The sequence below is a fragment of the Cololabis saira genome, chromosome 17, assembly GCF_033807715.1.
Source record: "Cololabis saira isolate AMF1-May2022 chromosome 17, fColSai1.1, whole genome shotgun sequence".
Classification (NCBI taxonomy): Eukaryota; Metazoa; Chordata; class Actinopteri; order Beloniformes; family Belonidae; genus Cololabis; species Cololabis saira.
In genome coordinates, this window is record NC_084603.1 from 14963370 (window position 1) to 14980422 (window position 17053).

At 38.7% G+C, this 17053-nt stretch overlaps 2 protein-coding genes across 2 annotated transcripts; one reads left to right on the forward strand and one right to left on the reverse strand.

Annotated features, from left to right (window-relative positions):
• The first annotated feature begins 693 nt into the window (after positions 1 to 693).
• Positions 694 to 8509, forward strand: dennd10 (DENN domain containing 10). Its single transcript, XM_061744970.1, has 10 exons — positions 694 to 761; positions 902 to 956; positions 2956 to 3152; positions 3253 to 3332; positions 3407 to 3555; positions 5488 to 5599; positions 5683 to 5783; positions 6577 to 6684; positions 7753 to 7847; positions 7927 to 8509. The coding sequence occupies exons 2-10, from the start codon at positions 911 to 913 to the stop codon at positions 8092 to 8094; spliced, it is 1056 nt and encodes a 351-aa protein (XP_061600954.1). The 5' UTR covers positions 694 to 761; positions 902 to 910; the 3' UTR covers positions 8095 to 8509.
• A 606-nt stretch (positions 8510 to 9115) lies between these two features.
• sfxn4 (sideroflexin 4) lies at positions 9116 to 15208 on the reverse strand. The gene is made up of 14 exons (XM_061744972.1): positions 15052 to 15208; positions 14874 to 14939; positions 14744 to 14800; positions 14630 to 14656; positions 14347 to 14401; positions 11699 to 11724; positions 11566 to 11619; positions 11420 to 11482; positions 11177 to 11245; positions 10973 to 11063; positions 9796 to 9911; positions 9625 to 9710; positions 9422 to 9539; positions 9116 to 9335 (listed from the first exon to the last, which is right to left on the reverse strand). Exons 1-14 carry the CDS (start codon positions 15100 to 15102, stop codon positions 9258 to 9260), a joined length of 957 nt encoding a protein of 318 aa, XP_061600956.1. The 5' UTR covers positions 15103 to 15208; the 3' UTR covers positions 9116 to 9257.
• Positions 15209 to 17053: the final 1845 nt, after the last annotated feature.

The following is a 17053-nucleotide window of genomic DNA, read 5'->3' on the forward strand; positions in this document are numbered from 1 at the left end:
ATTTATTTGATCAGGTTTTTGAAACATCTCTTTCTTTGGCTGAGACGTGGGTATTATAATAAAAATTACAGATGAAAAATAAAGAAACATAGAGTAAATACTAGGTGAAATGTAACTAAAGTGGCAATTGGCTTGTCCAGTCACAAGTGTAGACTGCATAATTTCACGAGACTTTTTTTTTAACATTTGCAAAAAGTACAATGATTACAAATCTTCACATTATGCAATTTCAAGTTGAATTATAACATATAAAGAGTATAACTCAAATAAAAAACAAAACAAAAAGCACAACACATTATAACCAGCCAGGGGGGGATGAAATTATAACAGAAAGCCAAAACATTTACATACATTTATGGTTTTGATTGCTTTTGAATTAGTAAAAAACTTAATAGAGTCCAGATACTGATTGAATTCAAAATGAAAAGTAAAAAAAGAGGGTTTTTTGTGTAAGAATTTGGATTTGTGGATGTGGAATCTTGCAAGGATAATCAACAAATTCATAATACATGTTTCTTTTGGCTTTGTTCTAATCGTTACATGGTCAAAAACACCAAACAACACATCCTTCCAAAATAATTTGAAATCATAATTTCACGAGACTTGTATTTTATTCTTTTCTTAGTTCCTTGAACGCACCAATGCGGCTGCCTCATGGCCGTCTCTGATTGGCTGAGAGCAGCGAGGCCCCGCCCTCCTTGCGGAAGCGAGTGGACGGTCTGTTGACAGCAAAAATCCCACCCAGTCTGAACCTGCTTCTGGTATTTTTGAATCTACACAACTTTATAGTCTGCTATTTCGCCTTGTATTGGTATTTTTGGTATTTTTGCCTTTGTGTGAACTCAGAGGAAACTGACAGAGGCAGTGTTTTCAGTTTACCTGTGCTCCTTCTCTGTTCCAGGTATGGAATATGGCAACAACTGAGACCCAGTTTATGTTGAGCGTCGGATTAATCGGTGAGTTTCTGTTTCCTCCCAGTTGTTGGTGTTAAGTTTAGTCCTGTTTCAAGCGAAGTTGGCGCCTCAGACCTACTTGAATGTCCAGGACAGTCACATGACACCAGTATGACCCAGACTGCTGCATGTTTGAGATGTGACAGGGAAAGAGACAGTTTATTCCCTTAAACTGTTGATCTGATTAACTCTCATGACTCATAGAGTCTCAGAGTCATCAATCAATAACTGTGCAATAATAATAATAATAACCTCAATCATATGCTGTAACATGCACCTTTCAATAACCATGTCTACCCCAAACTGCTGCACCTTTCACTTTCTTTAAAATTGTATATATGCAGTACTCGAGTTGTAAAAAGAAATCAGGGGTGATGGTGGATTTTATCATATGGGGACAGATAATTTGTGCTGATTACAAATAATATAATATATTACAAATAATAGCACTGACCAAAACACCTGCAGAAATACTGCAGGAATGACATAGCAGCAGTTAAATGCAGCCTTCTGTAAGCTTTAAATATATACTGGGCTTACATCAAATACATCAAAACACAACAATAAAAAACTGTTTTCTGAACTTATCAATATGACTCTGTCCTTCACAGGATAAGTAAAATGGATCACTGCAAAAACTCAAAATCTTAACAAGAATATTTGTCTTATTTCTAGTTAAAATGTCTCATTTTAGTAAAATCTCATTACACCTAAAACAAGACTCATCACTGGAAAAAACAACAATTTTCACCTGTTTCAAGTAGATCTTCACTTAAAATAAGCAGAAAAATCTGCCAGTGGAACAAGATTTTTTTACTTGTAATGAGAAAAGATAAATCTTATCCCACTGGCAAATTTTTCTACTTATTTCAAGTGAAAATTTACTTGAAACAGGTGAAAATTGTCAAATAGGTTATCTTTCTGGTGATGACTCTAAATGTTGAAATAGCAGTAAAACCACATTCATTGATGAAATGACATAAGGGATGGAAAGGAGGGATGGCAGTTTTACAGGGGGGATGATTTTGACCGTTTTTATTTCAGGGGGGGATGCCATCCCCCCTCAACTCGAGTACTGTATATATGTTAATAAGAGCTGTCATTTGTCTATTTACTGTACAGTAAGCGAAAATAACCAAGTTAAATTCCCTGTCTTGTTTGACCTGACTTGGCCAAATAAACATGATTCTGATTCTGATTCTGATGTGCACATCTGTTAACTGGTTGTAGAGGGGTCTTTAAACGCATCATCTGCCACAGACTTCCATGTGATGGAGATTTTCTCTCAGCATGTCTAGTTTCTGAGTCTGGATCAAGTTCAAGTTAACTTTATTTAATACCCGTAGGTAGATTTGTTTTGCAGTAAAAAGCATCTCACACACAATCTCTACTGTCCTTAATTTGACACAGGACAAAAACAGTAAAAACAATGAACAGGTTTGCAACAGCACAAGACAGACATGGCAGGTACTCACGACGCTCACTGACAGGATAAAAGTAGATGTTGCCCACAAGGCAAAGAACAATGAATGAATAAAAAAGTAAAAAAACAAGGTCAGGGTTTCTAATAAATAGAAATAAATACGTTAAAAGCAGGATAGACCTCAGTAATAAATAAAAATTGTTAAGATTTGTTTAAAAGAGAGACAGCAGCAGGGACGAAGCTGTTTCTGTAGCGTGTGGTCCTAATTCTGGGGACTTTAAACCTGCATCCTGATGGCGTTAGCTGGAACTCACTCGCTAAGGGATGGGAGGCATCATTGGGAATGGAGCTGGCGAGTCGCTGCAACTGTTTAAGGTACATCGTCTCCAGGCCCAGCTGTGTTTCCCCAATCAGCCGACCTGACCATTTAATAATTTGGTTGAGTTAGCTCCTTTCTTTTATGGGCAGGTTTCCGAACCATGATGCAAGGGAAAAAGCTAAAACAGATTCAATAAAAGCATGATAAAATGCTGGATTCATGTGTGATGCTTGTTTTTGTTGTAATTCCTTCATCAACAGAGAAAGATGTGAATGGAGACACGCTGTGGGTGTGGTGTTATCCATCTGTGGCCTCCGAACTGAGACAAGTCCTGCTCAGAAAGTGCTGTTTGACACAGGACAGCCGTGATTTCCACACGTTTGTGTTCGGTCAGTTCTGCCGGACCTGGTACTACATCACCACCGTGGAGGTGCAGGAACCTACAGCACTAAACAAGGTACAAACCAAAGAGCAAGACTTGTTCCTTTAACAAAATAATGTTTCTCTTTTAAATACATGTATTGATTTTTGTCCCCCCCTGCCCTAAAAAAAAATAGGTCACTCATTTTTCAATAGCCGTGACAGCAAAAGACTTTAACCCAGAGAAGTATGCTGCCCTCAGCAGAATACTCTGCAGGTAACTGAAGTTCCTCACGATTGACCCGTTCAACATTTTTTACAGTGCTGATAACGGAAACCTTTGTTATTCAGGATGTATGTCAAATACGGCAGTCCTGTGAAGATGATGGAGGCCTACATCGCTGTCCTCACCAAAGGGATTTGCCAGAGTGATGAAAACGGCTCGTTTCTCATTAAGGACCATGACATTCGGAAAGCGTACTTGGCAGGTTCAGTCAAAGGTAAAACGCCTCGTTTCTTGTGAGGAGTTGGAGTCAAGATGTTGGCCACATTCTCTCTTCTCCTCATAATAAAATAAAAATACAATACAAAATAAACTGAATGATTATGAGCAGAGGTGTCAAAAGTATTCACATTCATTACTCAGGTAGAAGTATAGATACTAGAGTTTAAAAATACTCCTGTAGAAGTTGAAGTATCAACTCAAGTTTTTTACTCAAGTAAAAGTATAAAAGTACTGGTTTCAAAACTACTTAAAGTATAAAAGTAAAAGTAATGTAAGGGGGGAAAAAAGCCATTAAGGACAAAAACCATTGAAAATGAATGCATCTTAGTATAATGTAAATATATTAAAGAAGCATATATGTGTACTATTGAGCATTAACATGTGTTTCAGAGAGCAGGAGATATGATGACTAGTTGCCTATAAGTATTGTAATGGTGCAAAAAGTCAAACTTCAGAGGCATGTTATCATTTATCCTAACCTTTATTGGAATGTACATCCAAGTTTAGTTGCAGGAATCTGAGGGAACGGATGTAAGAACAAAACTGTAAGAACATCTGAAACAACCACAACCAAATTCACTCTATCCGGATGGAGCAATTTAACTGGATAGTTTTTTTTTAAAGGCCGAAATGAAATAGAGTAACGAGGCTGTTTTTAAAATGTAAGGAGTAAAAAGTACAGATAATTGCGTGAAAATGTAAGGAGTAAAAGTAAAAAGTCGTCTGAAAAATAATTACTCCAGTGAAGTATAGATAACCAAAATTTCTACTTAAAGAGCCGTCTGTAAGAAATGGCCAAAACTGGTACTGCAGTCACTTTCAAAATATTGTTGAGCGGCGTGTACCCTCCCCCTCCTCCCCCCGACCAGAGGTTGCCAGGTAGGCTGCAGAATGCAGCAGGAACGTAGGCTGCCATGGCTGCGATAATTAGAGCCGAGCTGGCAACCCGGATGCCGAAACAATACTGACTTCGTGATTGGAAGATAGGTGGAGGGTGGAGCTTCAGAAACAATACTGACTTGGTGATTGGGAGATAGGTGGAGGGTGGAGCTTCAGAAACAATACTGACTTGGTGATTGGGAGATAGGTGGAGGGTGGAGCTTCAGAAACAATACTGACTTGGTGATTGGGAGATAGGTGGAGGGTGGAGCTTCAGAAACAATACTGACTTGGTGATTGGGAGATAGGTGGAGGGTGAAGCTTCAGAAACAATACTGACTTGGTGATTGGGAGATAGGTGGAGGGTGGAGCTTCAGGCCAAAACAAAAAATGACAACATAAACATCAGTTGAGGGCTGCAACTCCTCTTTTTAAACTGGAATATCCTGGCTTGAGTGCTGTTGTCAGTGACATAAGTATTTGAAATGAACATGATTTTTAAATGTCTGTTGACATATCGGGGTCATTTTATGATTCCTTTTTATTATTGCTCTTACATACAGCTCCTTTAACATGTGTTTCAGAGAGCAGAAGATATGATGACTAGTTGCCTATAAGTATTGTAATGGTACAAAAAGTCAAACTTCAGAGGCATGTTATCATTTATCCTAACCTTTATTGGAATGTACATCCAAGTTTAGTTGCAGGAATCTGAGGGAACGGATGTAAGAACAAAACTGGACAAGAACATCTGAAACAACCACAACCAAATTCACTCTATCCGGATGGAGCAATTTAACTGGATAGTTTTTTTTTTAAAGGCCGAAATAAAATAGTGTAACTGTTTTTAAAATGTAAGGAGTAAAAAGTACAGATAATTGAAAATGTAAGGAATAAAAGTAAAAAGTCGTCTGAAAAATAATTACTCCAGTGAAGTATAGATAACCAAAATTTCTACTTAAGTAAGGTAACAAAGTATTTGTACTTCGTTACTTGACACCTCTGATTATGAGGGAAGGTGAACGTCTCATTTCTGGCTCCATCACAGATGTGGTGTCCCAGTTTGGTATGGAGACCATCATCCTGTACACCGCCCTGATGCTGAAGAAGAGGATCGTCGTCCATCATCCTCGGATCGAGGCGCTGTTGGAGTTTACGAGGTGAATTCAGGACTTTTTATTTCCACTTTGCAGTGACGAGTGTTGTCATGTCACCTAACTCTCCGCCCCGTTTTAAACTTAAGAGTCCTGCCGGCTCTGGCGTGGCACCGAAAAGACTGGTCCATCCTGCACCCGTACGTCCATCTGATGGATGCTGAAGTGGAAGATTTGAAGAAATGCCCCGGTGAGGCTGCACCCTGGGTCCTTTAGTCCATGTTCCCGACCAGATGTCAGTACCACTCAAGGTGACCAAACTTACTTGTGATTTTTGAAAATATCTGTCTATAGATGATATTTTGGTATAATAACCTTCCTGAGTGGCAGCTGTATCATAGTTATCAGCTCATGAAGTTCAGAAAATTACATTTTAGATGCTGCTGCATATCCTGGTTTAGACTCATGTACAGGATATCTGTTAATGTTTCACTATATTGTCTTTGGTATCATTTTAAGCATTCATTGACGCTAAGATGTGAATCTTTCTGACCAACATAGAGGTCACTGCAGCCCTTTAAACTATAAACAACACACATTTTTACACAATTTTCTCCTAAATGATATAGTATATTTATCCCTGTGTCATCTAGGAACAACAGAGACACAAAATACAAAAATTGGAATACTCATAGGAGCATAGGGATTCAGGATATGTATCACTTCGTAGCTTGAATGAATGCATGTAATTTTCTGAACTTCATGAGCTGATAACTATGATACAGCTGCCACTCAGGAAGGTTATCATACCAAAATATCATCTACAGACGTGGATATTTTCAAAAATGATAAGCAAGTTTGGTCACCTTGAGTGGTGCTGACAAGTGAAATTTTGGGCTCTGGCCCATGGACTACTTTATCTGATTAGCAGGAAATCTTTATGCCCTCTCCGATTAGCCGCCATCTGTGCTGTTGTCTAATGGCGGGCCAAATAAATTATTTATGCCCCAATATGTTGGGTTTTTTTTTCTTCCTCCTCACAGGATACATAGCAGGATTTGTAGATCCAGAAGTGAGCAGCAGATCGGACTTGTTTGATGTGTTCGTGAACCTCCCAGATAGTGTCATCACGGTGTCCCAGAGTGCCAAAGGTACGACACGTTCAAAGAGCGAGCAATATGTTTGTAAGAGCTCTTTGATCCCCCTCAGACTGACGCTCGGTTAGTTTCATTTTCATTTAATTAGTTATTCAAACAGGTTAAAACAAAAACAAAAAAATAATCAGAATACATAAAATGTATATACCGAAAAAAGAAAAAAAAAACATAAGCGAAACAAAGCAAATTAAAGAGACAAATCTATATGTAGATAAATATTTCCTGTTTGGACGGGTGTAGGATGAAGTTTCAAAAAACTTTTCTAGTCCTACCCCTTCTAATGTTCTGTTTTTACAATTTCTTCATTTTACAGAACTTCTAAAAGAAAAGCATAAAAGAAAAGAAAAAGTGGTTTTTAGCTAAGCAAGGCACTTTGGTCGTTGGCTGTCAGTTCATGTGTCCATTTCTGTTTTGTATCCATAAAGAGTATTGATTTTAAACATTTGTTTAAACTTACTTGGTGATTTGCATGATTTCATTTCATCTTTGCAGTTGTTCCACAGATTAACTCCCATCACTGAGACACAATGGGTTTTGATGTTTGTTCGTACATGCTGTTTTTTAAAATTGCATATTCCCCTGAGATTGTGTTTATTTTCTTTTATTTGAAACAACTTCTGGATGTCTTGTGGCAACTGATGATGATTCACTTTGTGCATGATTTGTATAGTTTTGAAGTCGACCAGATCCTTGAATTTGAGTGTTCTCAGTTTGATGAAGAGTGGGTTTGTTGATTCTCTAAAGGCCGCTTTATTTACAATTCTTATTGCTCTTTTTTCAAGTTTGAATATTGTATCCGTGTTTGTTTTATATGTGTTCCCCCACACTTCCACACAGTAGCTCATATATGGAAGTATGAAGGAGCAGTACAAGGTGTATAGTGATGATTGATTAAGAAGGTGTTTGACTTTGTGTAATATTGCAATTGATTTGGATATTTTGGCTTTAATGTACTGTATATGTGGCTTCCAGGATAGTTTGTTGTCTATTATGACTCCAAGAAATTTTATTCCATTTACTTTCTCTATTTCTATGTTATTTATCATGTATATTTCACCACAGAGGCCATGGCTATGGGGAAGTTGCACAAAGACATCGGCCAACTCATCGTGCAGTCTGCAGAGGACGCCGACAGGTCCGATAGTCAGGTGATCAAGGTGAGAACACGGGACTGCACTCCCGCGCACTCCTCACCGGGACAAAGTCTAACCAAGAAGGTCAAATGTTCATCCACAGGACCTTTCCGTCAAGACTAAAGAAGTCCTCTCCAACCTGGTTGCTCTGGCCGACGAGTGCGAAGACTCAAAACTCACCCTGGAGGCTTTGAAGCGCCATCATTTCCCCCCGGCCACCGAGAACTTCCTCTTCCATTTGGCAGCTGCCGAACAGCTCTTGAGGATATAAAGCAGCTCTCAGACGCTCTGCAGGACGAGGTTAGTGTCAGCAGCGTGGACTATGGCTTGTGCTGGGATGATTACCGCTTTCTGACAAGCGCTTTGTCACACAAATGTCCCCACGAAGAAACTAAAGTATTACAAGCAGCAGATTTTTATCCTGCCCTGTTGTCCCAAGACCAGGATGCTCTTTGTTATAAAACTGCAAAATACTGTACGTTTGGTTGTGTTTCAGAATTGTCCTTTATTTTTTATCTTTTATCTAACAAATTCCTGTACTTAATTATGACTGAATCCCACATTGTGCAAAATTTGAACTCTGTTTTGCTGAAAGAAGTTCTCAACGAAGCGCGACCTGCTGTCTGGGGAGCGTTTGTAGAATCTGCTGTCCTCGGCTCTTTGGGATAGCTGCACCTTTTTGAAAAAGGACTCAGCAGGGATACTGAAACTATAAAGTAATGCAGGTTTATGGACTTAAGAGCCTCCGTTTTATAAGTTGGTTTAACGGCGCAACGCAACACTTCCCACCATCAGGTGCTCTCTGGAGTCAGGCGCAGCTCAAATATCCCACATGTGACAAGCACTGATTATAATATTGAGTTAGTACGTGGCTGTCTGATGACGCCTGCAGCAGACATCGTCCAACTTGTTTTTCTTTCTTTTAACAAAGTAAGATTTTGTATTTTACTAATGACATTAGTGCCACGCTCAGCTGAGGTCCGAGCAGACTGTGCTGCGCAGAGACTTTTGTAAACACGGTTTTGTAAGAAGGCTCTGCATCTGATCACGTCCGCATTGATTTGATTATTTTACATGTTTTACAGTTTGTTTTTTTTAACTGAAGTGTCGTTAGCACAGCCGAGTGTGTTCCTGACCACATTGTCAGACAAATATTTCATATAAAGAAGAGTGTAAAAGACAGAAATGCTCTCTAACTTTGAAAACTAATGTATTTTCATGAACTGTTGTAATATTTGCTACATCTATAAATACAGTTAATATCACAAGTGAATAAAGTCACTATCAAATAGTAGCTTTATGTTTGGTTTAATGGTTTCTGAGAGGAAAAAGCTGCATTTATCTTTGATACCATCTTTAATGTGTGCAGAAGAAGCTGTTCAGTCAGAGCTGCATGTTGAGTTTGTCTGATTCTGTCTCTGCCGTGGAAGCTGCTCAGAGTCCTCTGTGGTAGAACAACTGCACGCCGACTGCTTCTGCCCGCAGCTCCTCCTCCACGTCGTCCCGTTTTATCTGGAAAACGAGGCCGGAGTCAGTAGAGTCCCCCCCCCGAGGGAAACATTAGAGCGGAGCCGAGGCCCCTGAACCCTGAACCTCACCGTTCCCAGTTGTGGAAAGAGACTGAACGATACGGGAATCATCAGGCCGAGGACGAGCGCTGCGCTGATGTGACGGCAAGGAGCGGCCAGCAGGGAGTTTCTCTGGAAGAGTCTTGTTCTGTGAAGGCCGGAGCAATCTGGTCAGACCTAACAGGGAGGGGATTCTGCACACTTAAGGTGACCTGAACCTACAAGAGACTCACCTTTGTAAGAACAAAACCAGCAGGTTAGGGACGGCAGCAGTCGCAACAAAGAGTGCTGCTCTTGAATACGCGGTTTCCTTCACAGCCTGATTAAATAAGAAATAATCCTTAAAACTGTGACACGTTTATAAACAGAAGACAACTTACAGTTGATCTGATCCTTTTATTAACTTTTGCTCCTGCTGCTTTAGAGATGCCGACAGGTCTTCCATTGTAGTCAAACACCTGGATCCCCGTCTCCGTCTCCTCACTTCGGATGGTGAACACGTTGAGGAAAGCGAGAACGCCTGCAGGAGGTTATACACATTAGTGTGCGTGTGTGCAACCCTTGTCCCTACTTTTACCCCTCTAAGGCCCTGTCCCAATACTCCCCCTACCCCTACTTTTCATCCCTACCCCGAAATTTTGCATGTTCCCGTGAGGGTAGTGGTGTCCCAATTCCTCTTTCCACCTAGGGGGAGTGTGCTTATTTAGGGGTAGTGCTTATGAATCTGGCCCTTCAGAGCAAGGGTTTTCAGATGCTCACTAGCTGGCTAGAAAAATTTCCCAGTAGGCTTTTCGTCGTCATTTGCGGACTGAATCAAAAAAAAAAAAACATGGCGGACATTTCTTATTTTTTAGTGAATAAAATCAATATTTTGAGTTAGTTTCTGCATAAAAATGCGTTTTCATTACATTTCTAGCGAGAAATATATTTTAATTTCATAATATTCACTCAGTGAATGTACATAATCACTCGCTTGCCCGTTGTTGCGAAGTCTTTTTCAAACCTCGCCAGAATAAAGGCTGATTTATGGTTGCGCGTAACCAACGCAGAGCGTAGGTTACGCGGCGACGCGCTCCGTACGCCGTACCCTACGCCGTAGGCTCTGCGTCGATTTAACGCGGAACCATAAATCAGCTCCTGAGCCGGCAGCCGGCTGTACTCATCTCGAAATTTTCTGAGCAAATTTCTTAACAGGCGTTATTTGGATAAACTGAGCCCAGGTTGGGGATCTTAACAGTTACTTTTACACCTGAAAAAATATTAAAACTTAATAAAGTGGCATATTAACAGCGCTACAGCTGAAATTAAAACAGCTTTTAGCTCTCAGCTTCCTGATATGGTGTGACGTATGTGCAAACGTAACTACGCAGTCGCTTACGTACCCGAACGTAAACCACGCAGTGATGTAGCAAGCAAAATTTAGGGATAGTGCTGAAAAGTAGGGGTAGGGGGAGTATTGGGGCCCTGGGAAGATTACAAGGGCCCTAAAAATTTGTGGCTTGATTTTTAGGGGTAGAGGTAGTGGGTGAGGGCTAGTGGTAGAAAGTAGGGGGTGTATTGGGATTGGGCCTAAGACTTTACCTGAGAGGGGGATCGGTAATATTGACCTGCAGAAAGTCTGCAGAGGGGGACTTGTTATTCTGAGCCGGTTGATAAGAATCTGAGGAAGGGCCTGAAATAGTAGACACAGAAGGGGAAGAACAAATAAAATGAATCAATAAATCCCAACCCGAGTGTTTGCTTGAGACATTATGGTCCCCGTCGCTGCAGTGGAGATGTACAAACCCCAGCAAATGTTGTGTAAGAGACGGTTCCCGCCATCAACAGAAGCTGCTTCGGGGACGTTTTCTTGCTCTGGTGACGAGAGATAAAGATGGTTACACCGCAGAATAACGGGGGGGAGGGTTTCAGATGGAGGAGATTAGAGGATTCCAGCAATTTAGAGTCATTTTGAGTGTGTGTATATATATATATATATATATATATATATATATATATATATATATATACATGCTTTGAGGACATTACCTTCTCTGCTGAATAATTTCCGTTGGTGTGGCTGAATCCTGCATTGTAACTCTGCAGCAGAAGCTGTAAGAAAAAGGTTGAGCATTTGTCATTGATGGCGTTACATTCAAATATATTTGCATTCATGTGAGGAATCTGCTTCGTACCTGCCAAAACAGAGCAGCTTTGACACCACTGTGAGGTAAAAGACTAGCAACAACCTGAAAAAAAAGGTTTAATTTCAACAGGGATTATAATAAAAAAAACAACAACTAGAGAATGAGAAAAAAAGAGACTTACCAAAGGTCCTGATATTGGCAAATATGCTGAAAAGAACGTAACACGAGTTAGAGAGTTGGCTTTTCAAACAGTGTGACAGGGTATTTTCTAAAAGCCAAACATATTCAAACATTCTGAGGAAAAAAAAGTAAAATTAATTAGCAGTAAATGCACCTCAGCAGAATTTTTTTTTTTTTTTTTTAATCCCTTTTTTCATCTTTGACATCTTTCTCACACAAATGTAAATAATTTACCGTGACTGCCTGATTTGATGAAATGTTCAGGCTGTTCTCACATTTTCAGCACTTATTGCTTTTTAAAATATGGAGCAAAAGTGATACAAACACCTGCAGAACCAGGCAATTAGCACTGATCAGAGATCCTTTTGACCAAAATGAGCCATCTGTGTATTTCCCACCGATGTATAAATTAACATTAAAAGTTTAAAAAAAGAGAGAATCAAAGTTTTAAGCACTCTTTTTATGTAAAGGCCTCGACTTAATCATTTGTGCCTGAGGGTGGACGGAGTAACTGACTGAATATTCTCTTCTGGTCTGGACTCAGGGTCACAGACGTCTTGCAATTAACATTTAATGTTCATAAACATGTCCCAGAGAAAGTTTTAGCTCTTCAGATGGTTAATTTTCCTGCATTGAGCTAATTAAACTGACCGGAGTGACATAAACTAGTCCAATAAGCAACTAAGTGTCAGATGAAATTCATCGCATCCAACAATTCATTAGCAAACTGATCCTGAACCTGCTTTTTCATTTGGCTGCAGTTTTTCACAAGTGGCTGCAGTGCATGACTCACTTTTGCTGCACAGGTTCACTCTCCCTCACACCTACATACAAGAAAACTAACATAAGCTGCAAGATCAAAATTAACATATATAAATATATACAGGACTGTCTCAGAAAATTAGAATATTGTGATAAAGTTCTTTATTTTCTGTAATGCAATTAAAAAAAACAAAAATGTCATACATTCTGGATTCATTACAAATCAACTGAAATATTGCAAGCCTTTTATTATTTTAATATTGCTGATTATGGCTTACAGTTTAAGATTAATATTCCCAGAATATTCTAATTTTTTTAGATAGGATATTTGCGTTGATCATGATCATGATCAGCAATATTAAAATAATAAAAGGCTTGCAATATTTCAGTTGATTTGTAATGAATCCAAAATGTATGACATTTTTGTTTTTGTAATTGCATTACAGAAAATCACAATATTCTAATTTTCTGAGACAGTCCTCTATGTATGACTTTAAAAGGTTAATCCAAATTAAATCATTACCCAATCAATACATATACATATCCAGACAGCTGTTAAAAAATAATAAAACCTTTGCTGTATATTTCACAGAGACATGGTGCAAACATAACAGATCTCAGTAGGTGAAAACACCTCATCTGAACCGAGTAGCAGTTGGTGAAGTTACACACTGATGTGCAGGTGGAACTTTTCACATCGGTGAAATCAATAACCACATAGTTGTGCATTTGCATCTAAACATGTCTCTGTATCTCCCCAAACAATAATGGACCTCAGTGGAAACACTATCGAGCAAGGAACTACCTGCTGATTGACGGATACAATATTCAAACTTCAAAAAAGAGCAATAAGAATTGTAAATAAAGCGGCCTTTAGAGAATCAACAAACCCACTCTTCATCAAACTGAGAACACTCAAATTTAAGGATCTGGACGACTTCAAAACTTTACAAATCATGCACAAAGTGAATCATCATCAGTTGCCACAAGACATCCAGAAGTTCCATCCATCCATTATCTATACCCGCTTTATCCCTTGCGGGGTCACGGGGGTCTGCTGGAGTCTATCCCAGCTCATTTCAGGTGAGAGGCTGGGGTTACACCCTGGACAGGTCACCAGTCCATCGCAGGGCCACATATAAACACACAAACCATGCTCACTCACGCTCACACCTACGGGCAATTTAGAATCATCAATTAACCTAACATCCATAAGTTGTTTCAAATAAAAGAAAATAAACACAATCTCAGGGGAATATGCAATTTTAAAAAACAGCATGTACGAACAAACATCAAAACCCATTGTGTCTCAGTGATGGGAGTTAATCTGTGGAACAACTGCAAAGATGAAATGAAATCATGCAAATCACTAAGTAAGTTTAAACAAATGTTTAAAATCAATACTCTTTATGGATACAAAACAGAAATGGACACATGAACTGACAGCCAGTGACCAAAGTGCCTTGCTCAGCTGAACCACTTTTTCTTTTCTTTTATGCTTTTCTTTTAGAAGTTCTGTGAAATGAATAAATGGTAAAAACAGAACATTAGAAGGGGTAGGACTAGAAAAGTTTTTTGAAACTTCATCCTACACCCTGTCAAACAGGAAATATTTATCTACATAAAGATTCGTCTCTTTAATTTGCTTTGTTTTGCTTATGTTTTTTTTTGTTTTTTCGGTATATACATTTTATGTATTCTGATTATTTTTTTGTTTTTGTTTTAACCTGTTTGAATAAATAATTAAATAAATGAAAAAAAAATTAAATGAAAAATGTCACTCATGTTAATATCCCATGATGTAAATATACAACATCCTAAGATAACCTCAATGACGGAGGAGCACTATGAGATATTAGTAAAAGCTTAATATGTTATTAAACTTACCTGGAGGACGGAAAACAAATGGAAGAGGAGCACCAGAATCAGCATGAACAGAAGACTGGGAAACACAGGCGGCAGCATGTTAAACACCATGAATAAATAAAACATCAGAACACAACGGATTACTCAGGATAAAAGTATAAAACATCTATTTGTGTTTTTATAAAGTCAAGTAGATGCAAACATGCTGGAGTGACACCTTAATACTTCATAAGTCATGACTGTTTATACCTTCTTTTCTTATTTTCATGGATAGAAATGGCAGATTATGTTTGGTGAGACTTACTAGAGAGAGGATCACTGCGGGATTGTCCTGGAGGAAAGGACATGGCAGAGAGTTGTGAGGCAATCTAAAGTTTTATCATGTTCACTAACCACTGCAGATATAATAAAACCTCACTTTTTCATTCAGCTTCTGTCCGCTCCCAAGAAGAGAGTGGGCCTTCAGTATTTCTGCCTGAGGAGATCACAGAGAGCTGTCAAACATGTTTTACTCATCTCCCAGCATCAGATCAGTGGTTGATACTCACATCTGAGGAGAGCAGCAGGGACGGATCCAGGAGACTCACCCACACCCGTAATCGACGGAAGAACGACTGTAAAAGAGGAATAGTGCAGTTCATCATTCATTCAGAAACATCATAACTGGATTGACTGTCATCACCATCAGCACTGATGCTCTACATGTTTGCACACGTGTTGTGTTACCTGTCCCTGTTTCTTCCACTGCAACAGATTAGCGTCCATCACAGCAATCATTAAATTAAAATGTAATAAATTAAAATAAAACTACCACAGTGCAAATCCTGCAAACACGCCCATGCTTTTGAGGTCAACTTCTGTTTAGAGACCATTTCCGCTTTCAGTCACGTGACCAGTATGTGGGCGGGTCTACGCTGCGTTCACGGCCGTCGGGAAAATAAGAGAGCAGTTCCACGATAAATACGTTATAATGTATTGGGTAAAGAGCATAAAGCCAACTACCTCTGTTGTTAAATGTTAAAAAACGATAGCGATATTATATGTGTTAAGAACACAACGTTTATCATGTAGCTGCATTTTGTTGTCTTTAAGTAGTCAACTTAACACAAGGTAACATGCTGGCGAAACATTAATTGATAGAAATGGGATGTGAAAATCTTTTCACAGCTTCCTCATACCAGTATCACTCCAGTCGGTTCACCTCATGAGTGTAGCTCTAAAATATCTGATAGAAGTTTAAAGCTTTGTGTTAGGATTTTATGAAATTGTTTAAAGGTTTGAAGCGTTTTTCTATAAGATTCTACACTGGTTTTTCTCTATTTGCAGGGTCACCTCCTGTTTTATGACTAGGCTGTTAAATAATGTTTCGTTAGGTGAAGACAATGAAGCAACATATGTTTCACTGATGGGTCTCATCCTTTATCTAGGTTGACATCTCAAGTAGGAAGCAATAAACAGGGATATAGGGCTGAAGGTCTGATATGTTTGGCAGATGGGGTTCACGTACAAAGAACACCTCCCTTTTTAGTGTAAATATGACTGGATCAATGACCACCATGTGCATTTTCTCTCCTACCTATGTGGTTTGAGAAAGGTGTGTACCTCTGGCTGGAAAACATTGTGCATGGTATAATAAAGCTTGTAATAACTTTGATTCTGTTCACTGGTTTTCTTTTGGTTCACCAGACAAACGAACACGCAGATCTTTCGTTTGGATAAAAGTTTTCAAAATACTTTGGGAATGTGAAAAGATTCAACGTTTCTGGCAAACTGTATGTGATGAGGTCAGTGTAATAATCGAACAACAATTACAGCCTAACCCACTACTATGTCTATTGGGATGTTTCCCCCGAATCACTAAGACGACATAAAAACACTTTACAGTTTTTGCTTATGTTGGGCCGAAAGGCTATTATGACTAAGTGGGAGAAGAACCTCCCACAACACATTTGTGGAAGTCGATGATATATTATATTATATATTATATATTTTGTTGATATATTTCTCTGGAAAGACTGAGATTTGGAATTAGTGGTCAGAGGTGCCTTTTTACAGCAAAATTTGGAAAAGTGTTGGAGTACCTGGGAACTGCCTGAAAGGACCTTAGGAATCATTGCTGTGTATGTTTTCTGTATGGAAGCGTAATGCTGCAACCCCAGAAAAAGAAAAAAATATCAGTATCACGTTATAACGTGAAATGTTTATTGTTCTAACAATAAACTTTTCACGTTATAACGTGATAAATAGTATATTGTTCTAACTGTAAAATATCACGTTATAACGTGAAATGTTTATTGTTAGAACAATAAATTATCACGTTATAACGTGATAAGTTTGTATATTATAATAACGTGAAAAATATCACGTTATAACGTGAAATGTTTATTGTTAGAACAATAAATTATCACGTTATAACGTGATAAGTTTGTATATTATAATAACGTGAAAAATATCACGTTATAACGTGAAAAGTTTATTGTTCTAACAATAAACTTTTCGTCTTTTTCTGGCGTGGCAGCACTACGCTTCCGTAATTATGGCTCTGCTACATACCTCAAATTATTTGTATATATAGTGCACTGGACATGTATAATTTTAAAAAATTATAATAAAAAGAATGTTGAAAAAAAAAAGTTGTCAAAATTCCGGAGGAGTCCTGAAGGCAACATAACTCTCCGCTTGTTTTATATTTTAGGAAATCATATATTTTAATTGTTGTTGCCGGGTT

What these genes read in the sequence shown, in the direction of transcription:
- sfxn4 (XM_061744972.1), bottom strand. Translation starts at nt 15,102, where the DNA reads ATGATTGCTGTGATGGACGCTAATCTGTTGCAGTGGAAGAAACAGGGA. An exon ending in ATTTGTTTTCCGTCCTCCAG is followed by an intron (nt 11,725 to 14,346) that starts GTAAGTTTAATA and finishes CGTTCTTTTCAG; the next exon opens with CATATTTGCCAATATCAGGA. An exon ending in CTGGTTTTGTTCTTACAAAG is followed by an intron (nt 9,540 to 9,624) that starts GTGAGTCTCTTG and finishes CGGCCTTCACAG; the next exon opens with AACAAGACTCTTCCAGAGAA.
- dennd10 (XM_061744970.1), top strand. Translation starts at nt 911, where the DNA reads ATGGCAACAACTGAGACCCAGTTTATGTTGAGCGTCGGATTAATCG. An exon ending in GTTGAGCGTCGGATTAATCG is followed by an intron (nt 957 to 2,955) that starts GTGAGTTTCTGT and finishes CTTCATCAACAG; the next exon opens with AGAAAGATGTGAATGGAGAC. An exon ending in AACCTACAGCACTAAACAAG is followed by an intron (nt 3,153 to 3,252) that starts GTACAAACCAAA and finishes AAAAAAAAATAG; the next exon opens with GTCACTCATTTTTCAATAGC.